Source organism: Chrysochloris asiatica, unplaced genomic scaffold (assembly GCF_000296735.1).
Source record: "Chrysochloris asiatica unplaced genomic scaffold, ChrAsi1.0 scaffold00031, whole genome shotgun sequence".
In the NCBI taxonomy this organism is placed as follows: Eukaryota; Metazoa; Chordata; class Mammalia; order Afrosoricida; family Chrysochloridae; genus Chrysochloris; species Chrysochloris asiatica.
The window spans coordinates 20,055,926-20,074,301 of record NW_006408549.1 but is presented as its reverse complement, the minus strand read 5'-3'; the positions used below and the strand labels follow the sequence as shown (position 1 = coordinate 20,074,301).

The window sequence follows — 18,376 nt, the reverse complement described above, 5'->3', positions numbered from 1 at the left end:
ATGTAAAGATAGACGTTTTATAGCAAGGAGGGGAGTGATTAACTTTCCAGTTTAGGAGTGGAGGTCCCTAGGACCATCAATGGAGAAGAGCAGAGAGCGGGCCCCTACCCAGAGAAGCAGTGATGCCTGAAATGGAGGCAGAGATGATGATGTGGAGTGATGGAGCAGCAGGAGACTTTAGATCCAGAGAGGGAGAGCGACTGTGTGCTGAAGACCTGTAGGTACAGGGGAAGGATTGCAGGGTATATACCCTTTGGTTGGTTGATGCATGGAGGGGATTGTAACTATGGCAATGAGACAATATAAGATAGAATTAATGTAAAACTAATGTTCTCCTATGTAAACTATCACGTAATTCATAATAACACATTTAGGAAAAATAAAATAAAATTAAATTAAAAAAAAAAAGAATAGATGGGCAATGAAAACAGAGTGCTGAAACTCTAAAAAAGAACCAAAAGGAAATGCTGCAAATATAAAAACAACACTGTAATAAAATAATGAACTTGAAGGTCTTATCAGTAGACTACACAGAACCAAGAAAAGGAAAGAAATCAGTAAGCTTGAAGACAAGCCAGTAGAAACTTCCCAAACTGAAATGCAAAGAGAAAATAATAATAATAATAAAAGCACAAAACATCAAGAACTGTAGAACAACTTCAAAAGCTGTTGTCAAATGCCACTGAGTTGGTTCTGATTCATAGCAACACTGTAAAGGGTTCCAAGAAGTGGTTAGTGTGTAAGAACCACTGACCTTTTGGTTAGCAATCCAGTGCTTATCCTATAGCACCACACCTGGATTTCTCAAAAGGTGTGGCATTCACATAATTAGAATTTCAGAAGAAGAGAAAAAGAAGAAATGTTAGAAGTATTAGTGATCAAGAATTTTCCAAAATTAATAACAGACACCAAGCCACACATGCAGGAAAATGAGTGAACACCATACAGGATAAATATCCAAACAAAATAAAACAAAATGCTCCTCAAAACTCTACTCAAGACAAAGAGAAAATCTGGAAAGAAGCTAAGGATGAGAGTGGAACTCTTTGCATGCTTCTTATCAGAAACCAAGCAAGCTAGAAAAGAATGGACTAACATAAACCACTTTGCAAGAATTTTATATTCAGCAAAATTACCCTTCAAAAACGAAGAAAAATAGTGACTTTCTCAGAAAAACTAAATGTGAGCCAACTGATTACAGACCTCCTTGCAAGAAGTGATAAAATAAATTCTTCAGGAAGGAGGAAAATGATGTGAATCAGAAATCCAAATCTACACAAAGAAAGGAAGAACATAAAACAAGGAATTAATGAAGGCAAAATAAAACCTTGTATTTTTCTTATTGTCAAAGGACATAAAAGATAACTGCTTATTTAAGTAATTATAGTAACAGTGCATTGGATGATTACAGCATATGAATGAAAGAAATATCATAAAGAATGCAAGGGTAAGGTTGGGATTACTTTGTTATAAGGTACCTGTACTCCGTATGAAATGGTGGACTTAAACTAGTTAGCAACGTATATGGAAAACTCTAGGAGAACCACTATTTTTTTTTAAAAAGAAGTATAATGAATATACTAAGAGAGGAGATAAAATGGAAGCATATAAAATGTTCAATTAAAACTAGACAAGGCAGGAAAGAGGGGTAAATAATTTAATTTAAGTCTACCTATGGCATTAAACAGGGTCTCTTACCTGCACCTAACATTAAAAATAGGTCCAGGAATATCCAGGACATTAAAAACTGTAATTATTCCCACAAGACAGAAAACAGATACTTGAAATCCATAAGAGCTGGCCATGTAAATGCCTGCTTATTTTGCTCAATGCTTTTATTTTTAGTTTCTTTCTCCATGGCAGTATTTATTTTCATCCTTTTCCTACATTTTTTCCCAAGATAAACTCTGCTTCTGCTTGTTATTTTTTTAAAAGATAAGAAATAAATTTATCTATCATCATAATCATCTCTACTAAATCATCTACCTAACTTCCTATCTGCCTTCTGACCTATGTTTATGACATGGGCATTTGAAGGGCAGCAATTGAAGGAACCTATTTCATTCACATTCTTGTAGCTTTGGATGCAGGGTAATCTAGTAGTTAGGCAGGGCTGGATGGCATTAGGGAGCTTAATTTGGACCTAAGAGTGTCTCTGTGTGTGTCAGACTATGAGAGCAGAACGGAAATAACATATTTAAATGTCAGGTTATTTTGAGATTTCTCAAGCTTTAATTAAACTTGCCTACAGGTTACACGTTTGGAGTGCTTGATGAGTTTTTGAACAGAGGAAATAGTTTGCCTGCCAGATGGATTTTGCCCAAACTCTCTCAGCAACATTTAAAATAGCATCTTTTTTTTCTCTTGTCCACAAATTGCTATTCCAGCACTCCACCAATGGAAAGTTTCCTCATTAAATAGCTTAGTAAGGAGGTCCCTAACGATTTCCAACTCCATAAAGAGTTTCTCTGAATGATCACATACTGAAGGACAAACAATTTAAATGTTCCCAGGTCACAAAATGGTGAATGGAATAACAGTCCGGGAAACAATGGAATTGGTTCTAATCCTAAATTCACCTCTACTTGGACAATAATTTAAGGGCTTTCTGACTTTTATTTTAATCATTGAAGTACTTATTAAGCATCTACCGTGATTTCAGCATACTAAAGATGGGGAAAAGGAGAACAATTAAAGCATAGTAAAGTTTTGTGGAAGGAGAACAGTCTTAGGACCAGACAATGTTGCCATTTATTGTGTTTCTGAGCAAGTTACTTAATCTGTCTTTTAGGAAACAAGGTCATATGTTAGAAGTATTTGATAACCATTGGGAAGAAATAGTTGTATTCAATGACAGATGAGTTTTAAACCCTTATTCACCATATGTAACTGAATAGCAAATTATTGTATTTTACTAGTGTGCTAGCATGGGAAAATGAAAGAAAAACAGTTGTGTGAATTTCAGAGAAACATGGTATGTTCAAGGGACTAGGTGAGAGGATTATATGTGTAAAACTGTACATGTCAGGAATAAATAGCAACATGGGAATTATATATATGTGCATATATACACACACATATACTTTCTAGATCTGCATCTGTATCCATATCTAGACCAATGTATATATTTATTAGAAAGAGCTAGAATATTCGGTTAGTCTCCAGCCAGTCCTTCATTCCCAGCTTTGTCCAGGGCTGTGGTATATGGCACTATAACTTGAGCTCTGTATACCCAGACTGTAATACAATAGGATCACCAAGGAGTTGTGCAGTGCACAACCTGCACCAACTTAAAAAAAAAAAAAAAATCACTGCTGCTACATCCAGAAGAGCCCCATTTAGAGTGATTAATGTATTGTTGTTGTCGTTGAGCTCCATTGAGTCGGTTCTAACTCATAGTGACTCTGTATAGGGTTTCCAAGGAGCAGCTGGTGGGTTTGAATGAACACCTTGTAATTAGCAGTCCAGTGCTTATCTTACAGCATAACTATTTAAAACAAAAATACCAAGAATCTTTTCTAAACTAAAGAAAGTTCTAGTCTAAAAGCATTTTTCTCATCAATCATTATTTTCTAGAATTGTTTCTAGAATTATTTCCTAGAACAGAAATAAAATTAACTTCAAATACTATCACTGAAGAGTATCACACCCAACACTGAGTGAGAGGTGAAAACGTAATATTGTTCTCATTAAGCATATTTCCAGCTGTGTTATATTTAGGGGTCATGAGGCCAAGTACCCTGTGTAGTCCTTTTCAGAGATATTCCTATTACTGGAAATCTTTTTTTTTTTTTTTGCCTGAGAATTGTTAAAGCTTCACTAAAAATAAATACTTACAAAACTTTTGTGGGTGAGCAAATATCAGAGAATGCTCTAGGGTCATTTCTTCCCAGGGTGCTTGCTCTTTGCAGATATTTTGATATTCATGAAAGTATTTAATGGCAAGCATACGTCATCCTAGAGATTCTATTTGTAAAATAGATGAGGAAAATCTGCATGCATAAATTTTTAGAAGAGTTAGAGTGTTGAGAATTCACAGATATATAGTAAAGCCCTTTTATTCTCAGCAGGTTTTGATTTTGAAATTGAATTGGCTTTAGATACATAGATGAACTATGAAAACTTTTGGTAAGAAATTCTAAGGAAGAAGAGATGGAAAAAGAATAACAGGAAAACTTTATTCTACCTCCTGCTTACTTTAAGTGCCCAAAAGAACACTGACTATGAACTTTGGCTAGAAAATACTGTGTAAAACAAACAAATATATTAACTTGTTGTTGTTAAGTGTTGTCAAATTGGTTTTGACTTATAGGGACCCAGTACAGGGTTTCCAAGGAGCAGCTGGTGGGATTGGATCACTTGGTCAGTAACTCTTTCTTTGGAATTCAAAAAACTAACAATGTTATACATGAGAGTGAGTAAAAAACTATCCACACTCAGGTTACATGAAAATGCCTGTCAATGCCCATGTTTGATAACAATGAGATTATTCTGTCAAATAGATAAATGACAATGGATTATATGACAAATGATTTGCAAATCAGCTATGGCTCTGCCTATGAAATAATCCATGACAGACTTGGATTTTGAAAAGTTTGTGCAAAATGGATCAAAACTTGAAAAAAAGTAAAAGTTGCTTTAAAAAAATCATTATTGGTGATGAGACATGAATTCATCACTATGGACCTGAGAGTAAATGGCATGGTATGGAATGAAAATATCCTCAATATGACCAAGAAAAAGTTCAAAAGTCAACATTAGCTGGAAAATTGATGCTTAAAGTTTTCTGGGATTCTCAAGGGCCAGCATTGGAACACTATCAGGAAAAAGTTTCAACAGTTAGCAGTGCTCATTACAATGAGATGCTCACTGAATAGCTGAAGCCTAAACTTGGGATGAAATGTAGAGGACTGCTATCCAAATGAGTTGTAATCTTGCATGACAATGCATGTCCACATACCTCTGCCCACACTGTTGACACGCTGCACAAACTTCCTTTTTTTTTTAATTTAAAGTTTTTATTGTGGATTGAGTGAAAGTTTACAGGGCACATCATCAGTTTCACATTCAACAATTCATATAACTTGTTTCATTACATTGATTATAATCCCCTCCATATACTATCAGTTAAAAGTATTTCTCTATCCACTTTAGCTTTTTAAAAAACACACAAACAAAAAAACCCACTCAGGCATATATAATAATTTATATCTCCAAAGGGCACATTCTGCAAGTCTGCTCCTGGCCACCAGTTCTTAGTCCTTCTCTTCTTAGTTGATGAATCTAGAGTCCTCAGCCACTCCCCCTCTCCATGCCCCCATCTCTGCCTCCATCTCTGGCATTGCTGCTTCTCTGGATAAGGTTCCGCACCTATTTGTGCATTCCTCTCTTAATGGTCCTAGGGTCCTCCGTTTCTGGACTACAAGCTTCCTTTTGAGGTGTTAAAGCATCCTCTGTATAGTCCTGACTTTGCTGTATTGGATTTTCACCTGTTTGTTCCCCTGAAAGAAGCCCTTTGAAGATTTACCTCTGCTGAAGAAGTGAAGACAGAGGTGCATTCATGGCCTAGTACATTTTAAAGTAAGGGAATACAAAAGCATGTTGACAAAGTGTATTGAAAAGAAAGATTTTGAAAATGATGTATTTGTCTTTTCTAAAACTTTTGAGGTTTCTATAATTTTTTACTCACCCTCATATTTATAGAGTTTATAGTTTTAAAGTATTTTTAGAAAATATTATATTTCTTTATTTAAAGATCACATCTGGTATGGTAAATTCTTATCTGTACTTCTTTAAAATTTAATTTAACATTTTATTGTGAATTTGATGAAGGTTTACAGAGCAGATCAGTTTTCCATTCAACAATTAATACACATTTTGTTTCATGCTATTGATTGCAAACCCCAGAAGGTAGCATCACTTAACTGCACTTCCTCCCTGTGTTTCCTATTTCCATCCATCCATCATTTCTAACTCTGCTGAACTTTGTCCTTTGGAAAATCCTGCCCTTTGAATCTCAGATAGTTATTATAATATAATTGTTTGGCTGAAATTTTCACACCTGAAGGGGAACTAAAGATCATAGTCTTCGGAGTTCCATTAAGGCTTTTGCTAACCACTAGGTCTGGTATTTTATATGATTTTTGAGTTTTGCTCCACATTTTTCTTTCACTCTGTCCAGAACATTCTACTCTGAGTCCTTTAAGAGTAGTTGGTAGTGGCAGCCAGGCACATCTAGTTCTTCTGCTCTTAGAGTCATGGTGAAAAATATTCGAGTGATCCATTAGTCCACTCTTCTGTTTCTATACATCTTTGATTTTCTTCACTCTTCTTTCCTTTGAACAGGGAGGAAACAAAAGTTGCACCTTAAATGACTGTTCACAAGATTTTAAGACCACAGTTGTCACTACTCAACAAAGTAGGATGTAAAACATTGTCTTTGTGGACTTTTTGTTGCTGTTGTTGTTATGTGGTGTGGAGTCAGTTCCAACTCATAGCAACCCTGTACAGAGTTTCCGAGGCTACAAATCTTTATGGAAGTAGAAAGCCTCATCTTTCTCCCGCGGAACAGCTGGTAGTTTCGAACTGCTGACCTTGCGGTTCACAGCCTGATTTGTAACCCCTATGCTACCTGTCAAGTCAGTCCTGACTTATGGCGACCCTTTGCAAAACAGTATGGAGCACTGCCTGGTCTAAACCATGCTAACAATTGTCATTACACATTGCTGATGCTACCGTGTCAGTCCATCATGTTGGGGGTCTTCCTCTTTTTCACTGATCCCCCACTTTAATAAACATGCAGTCCTTCTTCAGGGATTAGTCCCTCATGATAACATGTCTAAAGAATGAGAGATGAAATATCACCATTCTGGCTTCTAAAAAAGTATTCTGACTGTACTTCTAACACAGATTTGTTTGTTCTTCTGGCAGTTTATGGTACTTTTAATATGATTTTTCCAACACCATAACTCAAATGCATTGATTCTTCTCTGATCTTATGTTCAATTTGCATGTGAATATGAGACGATTGAAAATACCATGACTTGAGTCAAGATAACCTTAGTCTTAAAACTGATATCTTTGCTCTTTAAAGAGGTCTTTTAGGGCAGATTTGCCCAATACTATATGTTGTTTGGTTTCTTTCTTTCTCTCTCTTTGTAAATATTTTATTATGAATTATGTGGTAGTTTACATGGGCGAACATTAGCTTTACATTAATCCTATTGTATATTGTTTCATTGCCATGGTTACAATCCCCTCCATGCATCATCATCCAACCAAAGGGTATACACTACAAACCTGCCCCACCAGTCGTCAGCACACAACCCCTCTCCCTCTCTGGGTCTAGAGTCCTTAGCCGTTCCCTCTCTCCATGTCATCGTCTCTGCCTCCATCTTTGACATCACAGCTTCTCTGAGTAGGATCCTGCACTCTGCTCTTCTCCCTTGATGGTCTCAGGGACCTCCGCTCCTGGACTTCAAAGTCAACCACTCCCCTCATTTTGCTACAAAATGTCTACCTTTACATTTTCAACCCTCACTCAGTCCGCATAGCAATTATTCACTAATTGTGCCACATTAAGAGCCATCCCCATCTCCTTTCATCAGCCCCACCCAGACAGACTGGATACTACTCAGTGGAGATTCTATCTTCTTCCACGCCCTCTGGATCTAGACTCCCTCTTGAAAGCTTGTAAGCCAGTCACTTTTTGCCTTTGTGGCCCCCCATTTTGGGTAGCTAATGCCCAAGTTGCCCATCCCTGTATACCCTGTGTATTGAGGGGGTGGGAATGATCCTTGCTGTAAAGATTTGTTCCTTCTTTTGAGCTACTGCATCTATAGGTGTAGGTCAAGTTCATCAAATTGTATCAGATTACTTTTCTTTTCCTCTCCTTTCTTCTTCTGGTTGAACTCTGATCATCCAGCCATTGAAGTCAGGTCAAGTGGGCATTATCTGTAAGTGTGGGTGCTTTTGTGCATATGCCCTCTCTTCTTATCCGCTGGATGTTTTACTCTCGACTCTAGTTCTCTGTGGCTGTATTACTGACTACTGACTCAGGAATCCCAAGGTCTTGTCACACTGCTAGCCAACCAGGTCTCCACCCAGGTTCACAGGAGTCTATTGAACATGGTACGGCTTAGCTTGTTGCTTCATTGTTGTTTTTCACTCACTTCCCCTTATCGGACCAACATGGTCACCAGTCAGAGCGCATGTCTGCTCATGTATTCCCACTGAATCTTAGTCTTGGAAGGGGGTTTGCCCTGAGGGGGTACCCCACCACTTGCATTGATGTCTTCTGGGTGAGCAACTTGCTTGTTCTTGTAGTAGTCAGTCGGACTGCCATTATTGTTTTGTATTTTTTCCTGTTGGTCTTTCTTTCAAGAAATACCCTCTGTTCTTCTAGACGCTCCAGTCTGGTCTGCTTGTTCTTGAATTCAAGTGGAAATTTCCCACCTCAAAAGATTCTGGATGGGGTTCAGGATTCCACCTATGGTCTTATGTAATGCAGAGGCTCCACAGGAAGCCTCCTTCACTGGGCATGTTGTAGCTCCATCTTAGGTATTCCAATCAGTTATAGGCAAAACACAGACTGTAGTTTGGCTTCTTGACTGCTGCTTCCATGAGTGTTGACTGTGGATCCAAGCAAAATGAAGTCTTTAGAAAATTCAATGTTTTCTCCACATATCATATTGGATTGGTACAGTTGTGAGGATTTTTGTTTTCTTTACATTGAGGTACAATCCATACTGAAAACTGTAGTATTTGATCTTCATCAGTTAGTATTTTAAGTCTTCTTTGTTCTCAGCCGCAAGATAGTATCATTTTCATACCTCAGATTGTTAAGGAGTCTTCCTCCAATCCTGATGTCACGTTCTTCTTATATCATTCAGTTTTGGGGGTTATTTCCTCACCATAAAGATTAAAAGGTGAAATGTGAAAGGATACAATCTTGGCACATGCATCTTGATTTTAAACCATTCAACATCCCCTTGTTCTGTTCTAACAACTGCCTCTTGGTCTATGTACAGGTTCCTCATGAGTACAATTAAGTGTTCTGGAATCCTTCTCAATGTTATCCATAGCTTTCACACAGTTGAAAGCCTTTGCATAGTTAATAAAACACAAATATACATCTTTCTGGTATTCTCTACTCTCAGCCAAGATCCATCTGACATCAGCATGATATCGCTAGTTCCATGTTCTCTTCTGAATTCAGCTCGAATTTCTGTCAGTTCTCTGTCCATGTAACTTTGCAGCCATTTTTGAATTATCTGCAGCAACATTTCACTTGCTTGTGGTATTAATGATCTTGTTTGGTGATTTCTGCATTCTGTTGTCACATCTCTTTGGAGTGGGCACAAATATGGATCTATTTACTTGGTTGGTTAGATAGCTGTCTTCCAAATTTCTTGGCATAGATGAGTGAGTGCCTCCAGTGCTATATCAGTTTGTTTAAATATTTCAGTATGTATCCTGGAGCCTTGTTTTTCACCAATGCCTTCTTGGCCTTCTTCCTTCAGTACTAATGGTTCTTGTTCACGTACTACCTCCTATAATGTTTGAAAATGGACCATTTCTTTTTGGTACAATGGCTTTGTGTATTCCTTCCATATTTTCATGCTTTCTGTGTCATTCAATATTTTGCCTATAGAATCCTTTAGTATTTCAACCTGAGGTTTGAATTTTTTCTTCAGTTCTTTCAGCTTGAGAAATACAGAGGGTGTTCTTCCCTTTTGGCTTTCTAACTCCACATTTCAATATAATATTTGACTTTGTCTTCTTCAGCTGCTCTTTGAAATCTTCTGTTGAACTCTTCTTCCTCATTTCTTCATTTTCTTTTTCTCTATACTCAAAAGCAAATTTAAGCGTCTCTTCTGACATCCATTTTGGTCTTTTCTTTCTTTTCTGTGTTTTAAATGACCTTTTGCTTTCTTCTTGTATGAAGCTCTTGATACCATTCCATGACTCTTCCAAGTTTCAGTCATTAGTATCTATTGCATTAAATCTATTCTTGAAATTGTCTCTAAATTTAAATGGGATACATTCAAGTTCATATTTTGAGTCTCGTGGACTTTTTAAAATTTTCTTCAGCTTCAATGTGAATTTGTATATAAGCAAATAATGGTCTGCTCTACAGTCAGCCCCTGGCCTTGTTCTGAATGATGATATGAAGCTTTGCGGCTCTCTCTTACCACAGATGTAATCAATTTGACTTTGTGGCCTATGCTATGTTAATTGACTTGGTATGCTCTGAGACTAGTCCTGAGACCCCAGGCCCAGTGACTCATTCCCTCAAGTTGTTAGGTTATGTCTAAAACGTTTTCATAACTTTGTCCTCTGTATGGTCCACCATATTTGTGGATACATTTGTAGTAAAGCTTACCTAATCTTCTAGACAAGGAAATCGAGTTCCAGAATCAGTAGGTATCTGTTCAAAGACAATGCCTATGTGTTTCATAGCTGAAATTTAAATCTAAGATCAGAGAAGAGGTTTTTTGTATCTTACCATAACTCCAGTGTTGGCAATGCAGCCACTGTTATTGTTTTAATGCCACAGTAGAACAAAATAAGGAAAACAGATCATCAACATGGTGTGATAAGCTGTGTCAACATCTGACGATCAACATCTTACTCCCTCTTCACTTTCCAAATGATCTTTAAGAGTTTTGATTTTTACAGAATTACAGAATGGATAAGTTATTTTAGGAAATGTTCTGAGAATATTTGAATGAATATTGCAACAATGATACAGATAATATATTTATTCACAGGAATATTGTGAGGCTTATATGAGGTTTGGAAAGAATGTGTGGCTTAGATAAAAACATACTAAACAATTAAAGAGACTTATTCAAAAGGACATAGTGAAATATAAATATGAATTATCTTTTTTTTTTTTTTTTTTGACATAGGGAGAGTTGACAGATTCAGGATAGAAAAAAAAAAAAATGAAAAATGTTTTCCTTCCTCATTAATCAAATCTTCTAGCTCCTGTTCATGCTTCTAATGTGTTTATAATTTCTGGCTCTTAGAAAATAAAAGAAAGGAAGGAAGAAAGGAATGGGAATAATAGAACCATATTGATGGAGAGTAAGATGAGGGGCTTAAAATATTCCAAAGAGCTAGAGGTCTCCTCTGGTATCTCCATTTTTAAAACTTGAGCATTCAGGAGAACTAGGTAAAAATTGTTCGGAGGGTAAAAGATTGCAAATCAATTTAAAGTATTTGGCTTTTTTGTAGTGATATAAAGTAAATATCAAAATGAAATCGTCAGAATGGGAAATAAAACAAACATATGTGGTAAAAGCTGGAACATGAATGTGTTAAATGAAAACTAGGCTATGCAAAATATTTAAGAATATTTCAATGCCTAAATTCTATTCAATAACTTGTTAAAGCATGACAACACAAAGATGAACAAAGGAAAAAATGCAGAAGGCAGTGATCACATTCATGAAAATAAACATGCCTAAAGGAAATGAATTCATTTAACAAATATTTATTGAGGACCTATTATTTTCCAGGCACTATTTTGAGAAATGCAAATTAAAATGGCCTATTAAAATGCAAAACAAATGAGAATAATAAAGTCATGGCTGTAGTACTGGAGAAAAATAGCAATATCTGGCTGATTGTATTGTAAATTGGTTCAGTTTTTCCAGAATATAATCTGCCCATCTATTACAAGAGTTATAGAAATGTTTCTACCTTTTGACCCAGTTACCCCACTTTTGGGAATAACCCTCAAAGAAGTAACTTAAAAAGAAAGACGAAATAATTTTACTAGGATAAATATCGCAGTGCTGCTCTTTAGTCTTGAAAACTGACATAAAAGGGCACAAGACTGAAATGCATATTCATGACCAACATGAATGTATATTTGTACATTTATAAAGACAGACGGATAATTATATTCACTTATCTATTCAATATTTATTAGGTCTTTTTGTGGACCAGGCAGTGCTATAAACCTGGAGGTAGAGTGTGCAACAAAAACCCAACAAGGTATCTACCACGGCCCCTGGCACTTTTTATCAAGTATCCTTGTATGATTTAGAAAAATGTGGCTTCTCTGGCATATCAAGCATTGTGGGCCCAGAGCTTGGCTAAAAGGATACCTCCCCCTTTTGCAAAATAAGGACACTTGTGCTTGAGGGGAGCAAATGGTCAGAGCTCATGGCTCAGGAGCAAAGTACACCTGGATTCCAAACCCTGCTCCTCACTGGACATCTTGATGCAGAGCATGATTGGCAGTCAAGGTTTTTGCAGATGAGTGAGGAAAAAAGACATTGTAGAAACAAGTTAACTAATGAATACATAATGCAAAGATAAGTGTTTCAAACGGAAGGAATATAGCTTGACAAGAGACCTGGGAGATCCCTGTGGTAAGGGATCAAGGTTGTTGTTGTTGTTGTTAAGTGCTGTTAGTCACTTCCAACTCATAACAACTCTGTATACGGTTTCCAAGGAGCGACTGGTGAGCTTGAACCACCGACCTTGTGGTTCAAACATACCTTGCAGTCCAGCACATTACCCATAGCACCACAGCCTACTAAAAGCTGAAATCTAGGAAAAGGTAAATGTATCTGGACAAAAGTAACAGCATATGTGAAAAAAACTCCCTGTGACTAAATCCTGTGTGGAACATTCAAGGAACTGAGAAAGTCAGAACGTCTGGATTCAAGAGAGCAAGGGAATGAGGTACACCCTGCAGAAAGAATGCAGTAGGAATATTAGGTAGGGGCTGGACCCTGCAGGATCATAGAGAACATGATTAGAACTTTATTCTTATTCTTGTGAATGGTATGAAGCATCAAATAGTTTTAAGCAAGTGGGCAGGGTCAGCTTTCCAAAAGTTACCTCTGGAGACAGTGTGGAGTCTGCATTGTGGAGAAGTGTGGTTATTGGAGTGGGGAATGTACAATCGGCTATTGCAATTGTCCAGCAGTGGTAATTTTGACCAAAGTGGAGGCAATGGAAAAGATAGGAGGCAAATGATTTGAGGGATACTTATGAGATAAGATCGACAAGTCTCGTGGTGGACTGACCAGGTATGATGAAGTAGATGGCAGTGTCAAGCATGCCTCCTTTTAATTTTTCTGTCAAAATTGAAAAGATAGTAATTTCAATCGTTTGGTTTTACATTAGTTTCCTATGGCTGCTATAACCAGTAGACCACAAACAGGTAGCTTAAAACATCTATTTTCTCACAGTTCTGGAGACCAGAAGTTCAAAATCAAGGTGTCCGCAGGACAGACCTCCCTTGCAAGATTCCAGGGGAGAAGGTTTCTTTGACTCTTCTTGTTTCTGGGGGCTTCAGGTGTTCCTTGGCCTTTGACTGCCTAAATCCAATCTCTGCCTCTATCTTCAGATGGCTTTCTCCTTTTCTCTGTGACTTCTTATCTTCTGCCTCTTAGAAGGACATTTTTCTCTGGATTTAGAACCCACCTGAATAACCCAGGATGATCTCTTCTTGAGATATTTAACCTAATTACATCTGCAAAGGTTCATTTCCCAAAAAAGGTCACATTCACAGGTTCTGGGGTTGTCAAAGTCAAAGGCTACTTCAGTCCTCAATAAGCGTTTGTGCTGAATTCATCTTGTGTATATTCTTATTATAGTGAACAATCTATACATCTAATCAACTGGCATTGAAAACTTTCACTTATTTGTCTTACTTTCACTTGTTTGTAGGGTTCTTGAGGGCAGGAATAATTTCTTGCTCACCATTGTATCCTAATAGTTGGCAGTGTGCTTGGTAAGGGAAACCTGTCTGAACATTCTGTGGCATTTAACATTAAGCTTTAAAGGACCCCGAATACAGTGTGTGTGTGTGTGTGTGTGTGTGTGTGTGTGTGTGTGTGTGAGAGAGAGAGAGAGAGAGAGAGAGAGAGAGAGTTCAAAATGAACCATTATTTGAAAAAACTGCAAAGTATTTCTGAAAGGAGGCAGGGTATACATAAAGATCAATGTTTATTGTATACTTTTTCATGTAGCTGCTGCTGATATAATGATGTATAGATAGTTCTTGTCTTTTAATAGCTCAGTCTGTGGGACAGCAATCTGAACAAATTCACTATGGATCAGTGGTGAATACTGTATTGAAGGCTTGAAGGGAGTGCTATGGAAACATAGGACAGGGAACAACTAATTGTTTGAAGGCAGTTGGAGATGACTTCAAAGAGGTAACAGTTGAATAGGAATGAGTAAGAATTTGCCAGGGGGAGGAATTTCCAAAAGATGAAACCAGTGAGGATCCTATTGGAATCTTAATAGTAATCCCAATAAATGCAGATGTGTTTTAAAAAGCATGAGATTTTAACAGATGCAGAAGGAATATAGAAAGTGGTTAAATACATTCAATGACTAAGACTTGTCATTAAATGTAAGAAAAGCCGTGTAATCAGAAACTACTACAAGGCCATCCTCAGCAGACCCTGAAAGTCAGACAAGAGTACCGAAGAACAGCAGAAGAGGCCAGAGTTATACGGGCAAAGTGGTATAAGAGAACTCATGCTAAGCAAAGTGATTGGTTAGTTCTAAGTTCCTTTCCTTATATGGCACACTGGGAATTTAGGTAGCCATGTCATTTTTGCAAGAGTGGATTAGTTGATTTAGGTTTGTGCTCCTGGGAAGGACAGACATTTATCGGAACTAGATACTAACCAGATTTTGATTTTCTGACATAGGATTTAACATAAGTTACTCCATTTTGGGTCTAGTAGAGTCAGGCTGGACTTCTGAAATGGTGTTGTGAATTAACACCAGACTGAAAACCACAAAGTTGGCAGTTCAAACCCACCAGCTGCTCCTTGGAAATCTTCGACTCCATGGTACTTTAAAACAACAACAAATAGTCAGGTCAAGTGTGAGAACTCCACCACAGCCAAGCCCAAAAGCTCCTTATTGAGCATATTTAGAGTTTGCTAGCCTGTTGGTTCCAGTTTTATTTGAGAAGTTGCTGTCAGGAGTCTATTTCAATTGCAACTCAGCAGCACCTGGATTCTATTCCTAGGGTATTTCCTCCTGTGATGTTAATACAAGCAATTAACATACTTGTATTTATGAAGCTTTATTCTTTAGAGAAAACTCAATTCTTGGGAGAGGTCAGCTAATTAATTTCTACAAAGCTTTTGTATGTTTTATGACCTTCAAGAGTATAGCGATTATTAAGTCACAAAAATATTAAATGAGTTTTATAAAGGTTCCCAGTGAAAGGATGATTACTGTTGTTGTTAAGTGCTGTTGAGTTTGAGTTCGTTCTGACTCATAGTTACCCTGTATAGGGTTTCTGAGGAGTGGCTACTGAATTTGAGCCTCTGTCTTTGTGATTCATACTGACCTTGAGGTCCAGTGCATTATCCCACAGCACCACACCAGGAGCCAAAAGCATGATAGAAGCAGGCAAACAACTCAAATCTTTGACTTTTTAAGAAGTTTTCCACTACTGCCCCAGGGGGATGACCTTCTCAGAAGTGGCCACCCAGTTGTTAAGTGAGGAGAAAAAATAAAAGAGAGAAGTCATATTACCAGCAGAGAAATAATATGCTTCAATATTCTAGAAGTCATCTAAAATTATCCAAATAACTAGGTTCCCAAAATAACTTCTCAGCAACCATGATATTAGAGGTTGTATGGCTTTTCTTTTGTGGTGTGGTAGACAGATCAGTGAACCCTGATCTATGGTACTTGGTTTTGCATGTTGGCCCCATCAGTTATTAACTATGGTATTCTGGGGGAAATTTTTGATACTACAGATTTGAAGTTTTCTTAATTGTGAAATGAATACATGAATAACTTCCCAATAGTGTCCTCTTCTCTCCAACTTAATATCTAGCATTCTAGCTCAAGATGCCATCATCTCTCACTTGAGCCCCTGCAACTGACTCAGTTTCATTTGATTGCTCCAGATACCAGACATTGTTTTAAGTGTTTTTCATGTATTAGTATACTTACCAGCCATCCAAGATTATATATATATATGTTATTGTTATTATTATTGAGATGAGGAAACAAGAATAGAGGGGTCAAATAACATGCCCAAGGACTGTAGCTAGTAAGTGGTGGAACTGGGTTTTGAAATCAAGCAATTTGGTTCCACAACAAAGGTTGTAGCACTCATTTACGGAAAACCACCTTCTTAGCCTGACATTTAAGATCTGACAACAATCACAAATTCATTAATTCATTTATGAACTCTTTCAACATATATTGAACATATATCTTAGGTCCTGGAACTATAGAGCTGAATGACCCAATCCCTTTTCTTAGAGTATGGAAAGTCTTTTGCGTGAGAGAAGAGGATGAACAGAAATGTGAAAATCCTTATGTTACCAATACTCTTAGTACAACAAACCCTTAATATATCTGAGCTGGAATTTTACTTCTTTTATAACCTAGACTTTTATTTTATGACAAATAACTGACTGCCTTAGATATGAGTTATCTTTCAGTTACCTGATTTCTCCAAACACAGCCCCAGCTTTCAGAGTAACCAGAACTTGAGCAACCTTAGGACCTCCAAGAACTTGGACTTCTCCTTGCTTGATAATATACATTTCTTTGCCAATTTCTCCCTGTATGTCAAATACGAAGAGCTAAGTATTGATAACTATAAAAGGAGTAAGTGAAAAAATTTAAAAAACCAAACAAACATACAAAGCAATGTAAATGCAACTGTCTTAGTAACTGAGGCAGCTGTATAAACATTGGTTAGACATATCACTTAAAAGGAAATTATTAGGAAGATGAACACTTCCCAACATGTGAGTGTTGTGTGCCACTACTTGGCATATGCACACATATTTCAGTTAGCATGTCATTCTAGGAATGGACATGATTGTAAGCATGACTGTGCCTTGCTTTGGTGACCACAGCTTTGAGGAGGGTGCTTAGTCTATCCAAAGAACAGTCATTCAAATGTTAACTGTACTCTTCTGCCTGGGGTACTGAGGAATACTTTTAAGAACTGATGCATTGGAAACTTTCAGGCTATTATTCTTATTCCATATTGAGAGGAAAGTGTTAATGTAAAAGGTTGTTTTATTCATTCTTGCTTATCTCTGGGGACTCTGGAAGCTGGGCAATGACCTCTGTTGAAGCCCTAATGACAAAACTGGAATGTTCTTACAGTCACTGGTTAATGATGTTATTCTGTATGCCTAAGGCAGTGGGCAAGATGTACCAGACTGCAGCACTGCTTAATGGAAACACCAAGACTTGTGATGTGTACTTGATATGGTAGAGCTATGTGACAAGCCCCATTTAAGGATTCTGGCCCCAAGACTCAAGTGGGCTTCCCTAGTGGGATTGTTTTGCCATGTCTCTGTTGTTCACAGCTGGGAAGAACAGTGCATCCTGCAGCCTTAGTGGAGGGAGGATCTAGGAAGTCTGACCTGATCTGACCGTTCTAATCGTTTCCCATGCATATCTTTTTTCTGTTGTTTCTGTATCCCAGTCTTTGCTGCATTAAATTTTAGGTCATACATATCACTTTGAGTTGTGTGAGTTCTTCCAGCCAATCACCAAACGAGACACTGTGCAGTTTCTGAAACACTCTCACTACAACTTCCCAAAACGTAGATAGTCTGACAAGAGAACTGATGGTATTTGTGTTAAAAAAAAAGCTGCAAATTCCACGTAGGCTGATTTGTATGTAATATTAGGCAATTTCTGGTAGCACAGTGGTTACAAATCAGGCTGCTAACCACAAGGATGGCAGTTCAAAACTACCAGTTTTTCTGCGGGAGAAGGATGAGGCTTTCTGCTCCCGTAAAGATTTACAGCCTCGGAAACCCTGTGCAGGGTCACTATGAGTCAGAACTGACTCCCCACAGTACTTAACAACAACAACAACTTGGATATTAGAATCTATGTAATTTAATGAGTTGGATCTTGCTCACAAAAAAAAAAAAAAAAAAAGTACATGAAAAAATAAATCCACTTGCAGGATTCAGGACAGGATTCGATTATTTGAGTTAATCAAACCTTCTGGTTGACCATATTTTCAAAGGATTGTTGTTAAGTGTAGTTGAGTCAGTTCTGACTCATAGTGACTCTGTATAGGGTTTCCAAGGAGTCCTTAGTGGTTTTGAACTGCTGACCTTGTGGTCAACAGTTCAGTGCTTATCCTACGGCACTACTATTTCAAAGGATTAGAATACACTAAAATCAACTCAAGATGAAATAATATGCATTGTAGTTTCTGTCCTGAGATGACTAAGACAATGACTACTTGATGCCAATACTAGTCCAGAGCTTGATAAGCATTCATCTTTGAATTAAGAAATTAAATTTACTCATTCTCTGGGTAGTTTCAAATTTCTGTAATGCCAAAGGTTATCTTTTTGAACATTAGTTATTGATATATTATAAT

The 18,376-nt window shown here is 37.3% G+C and overlaps 1 protein-coding gene across 1 annotated transcript in view; it reads right to left on the bottom strand.

Annotated features, from left to right (window-relative positions):
• The window catches only part of CNGB3 (cyclic nucleotide gated channel beta 3), a 166,898-nt gene that overhangs the window by 15,818 nt on the left and 132,704 nt on the right, over positions 1 to 18,376 (bottom strand). The window contains 1 exon segment of the mRNA XM_006878357.1: positions 16,459 to 16,577. Within this exon segment, the coding sequence (XP_006878419.1) occupies positions 16,459 to 16,577 (119 nt within the window).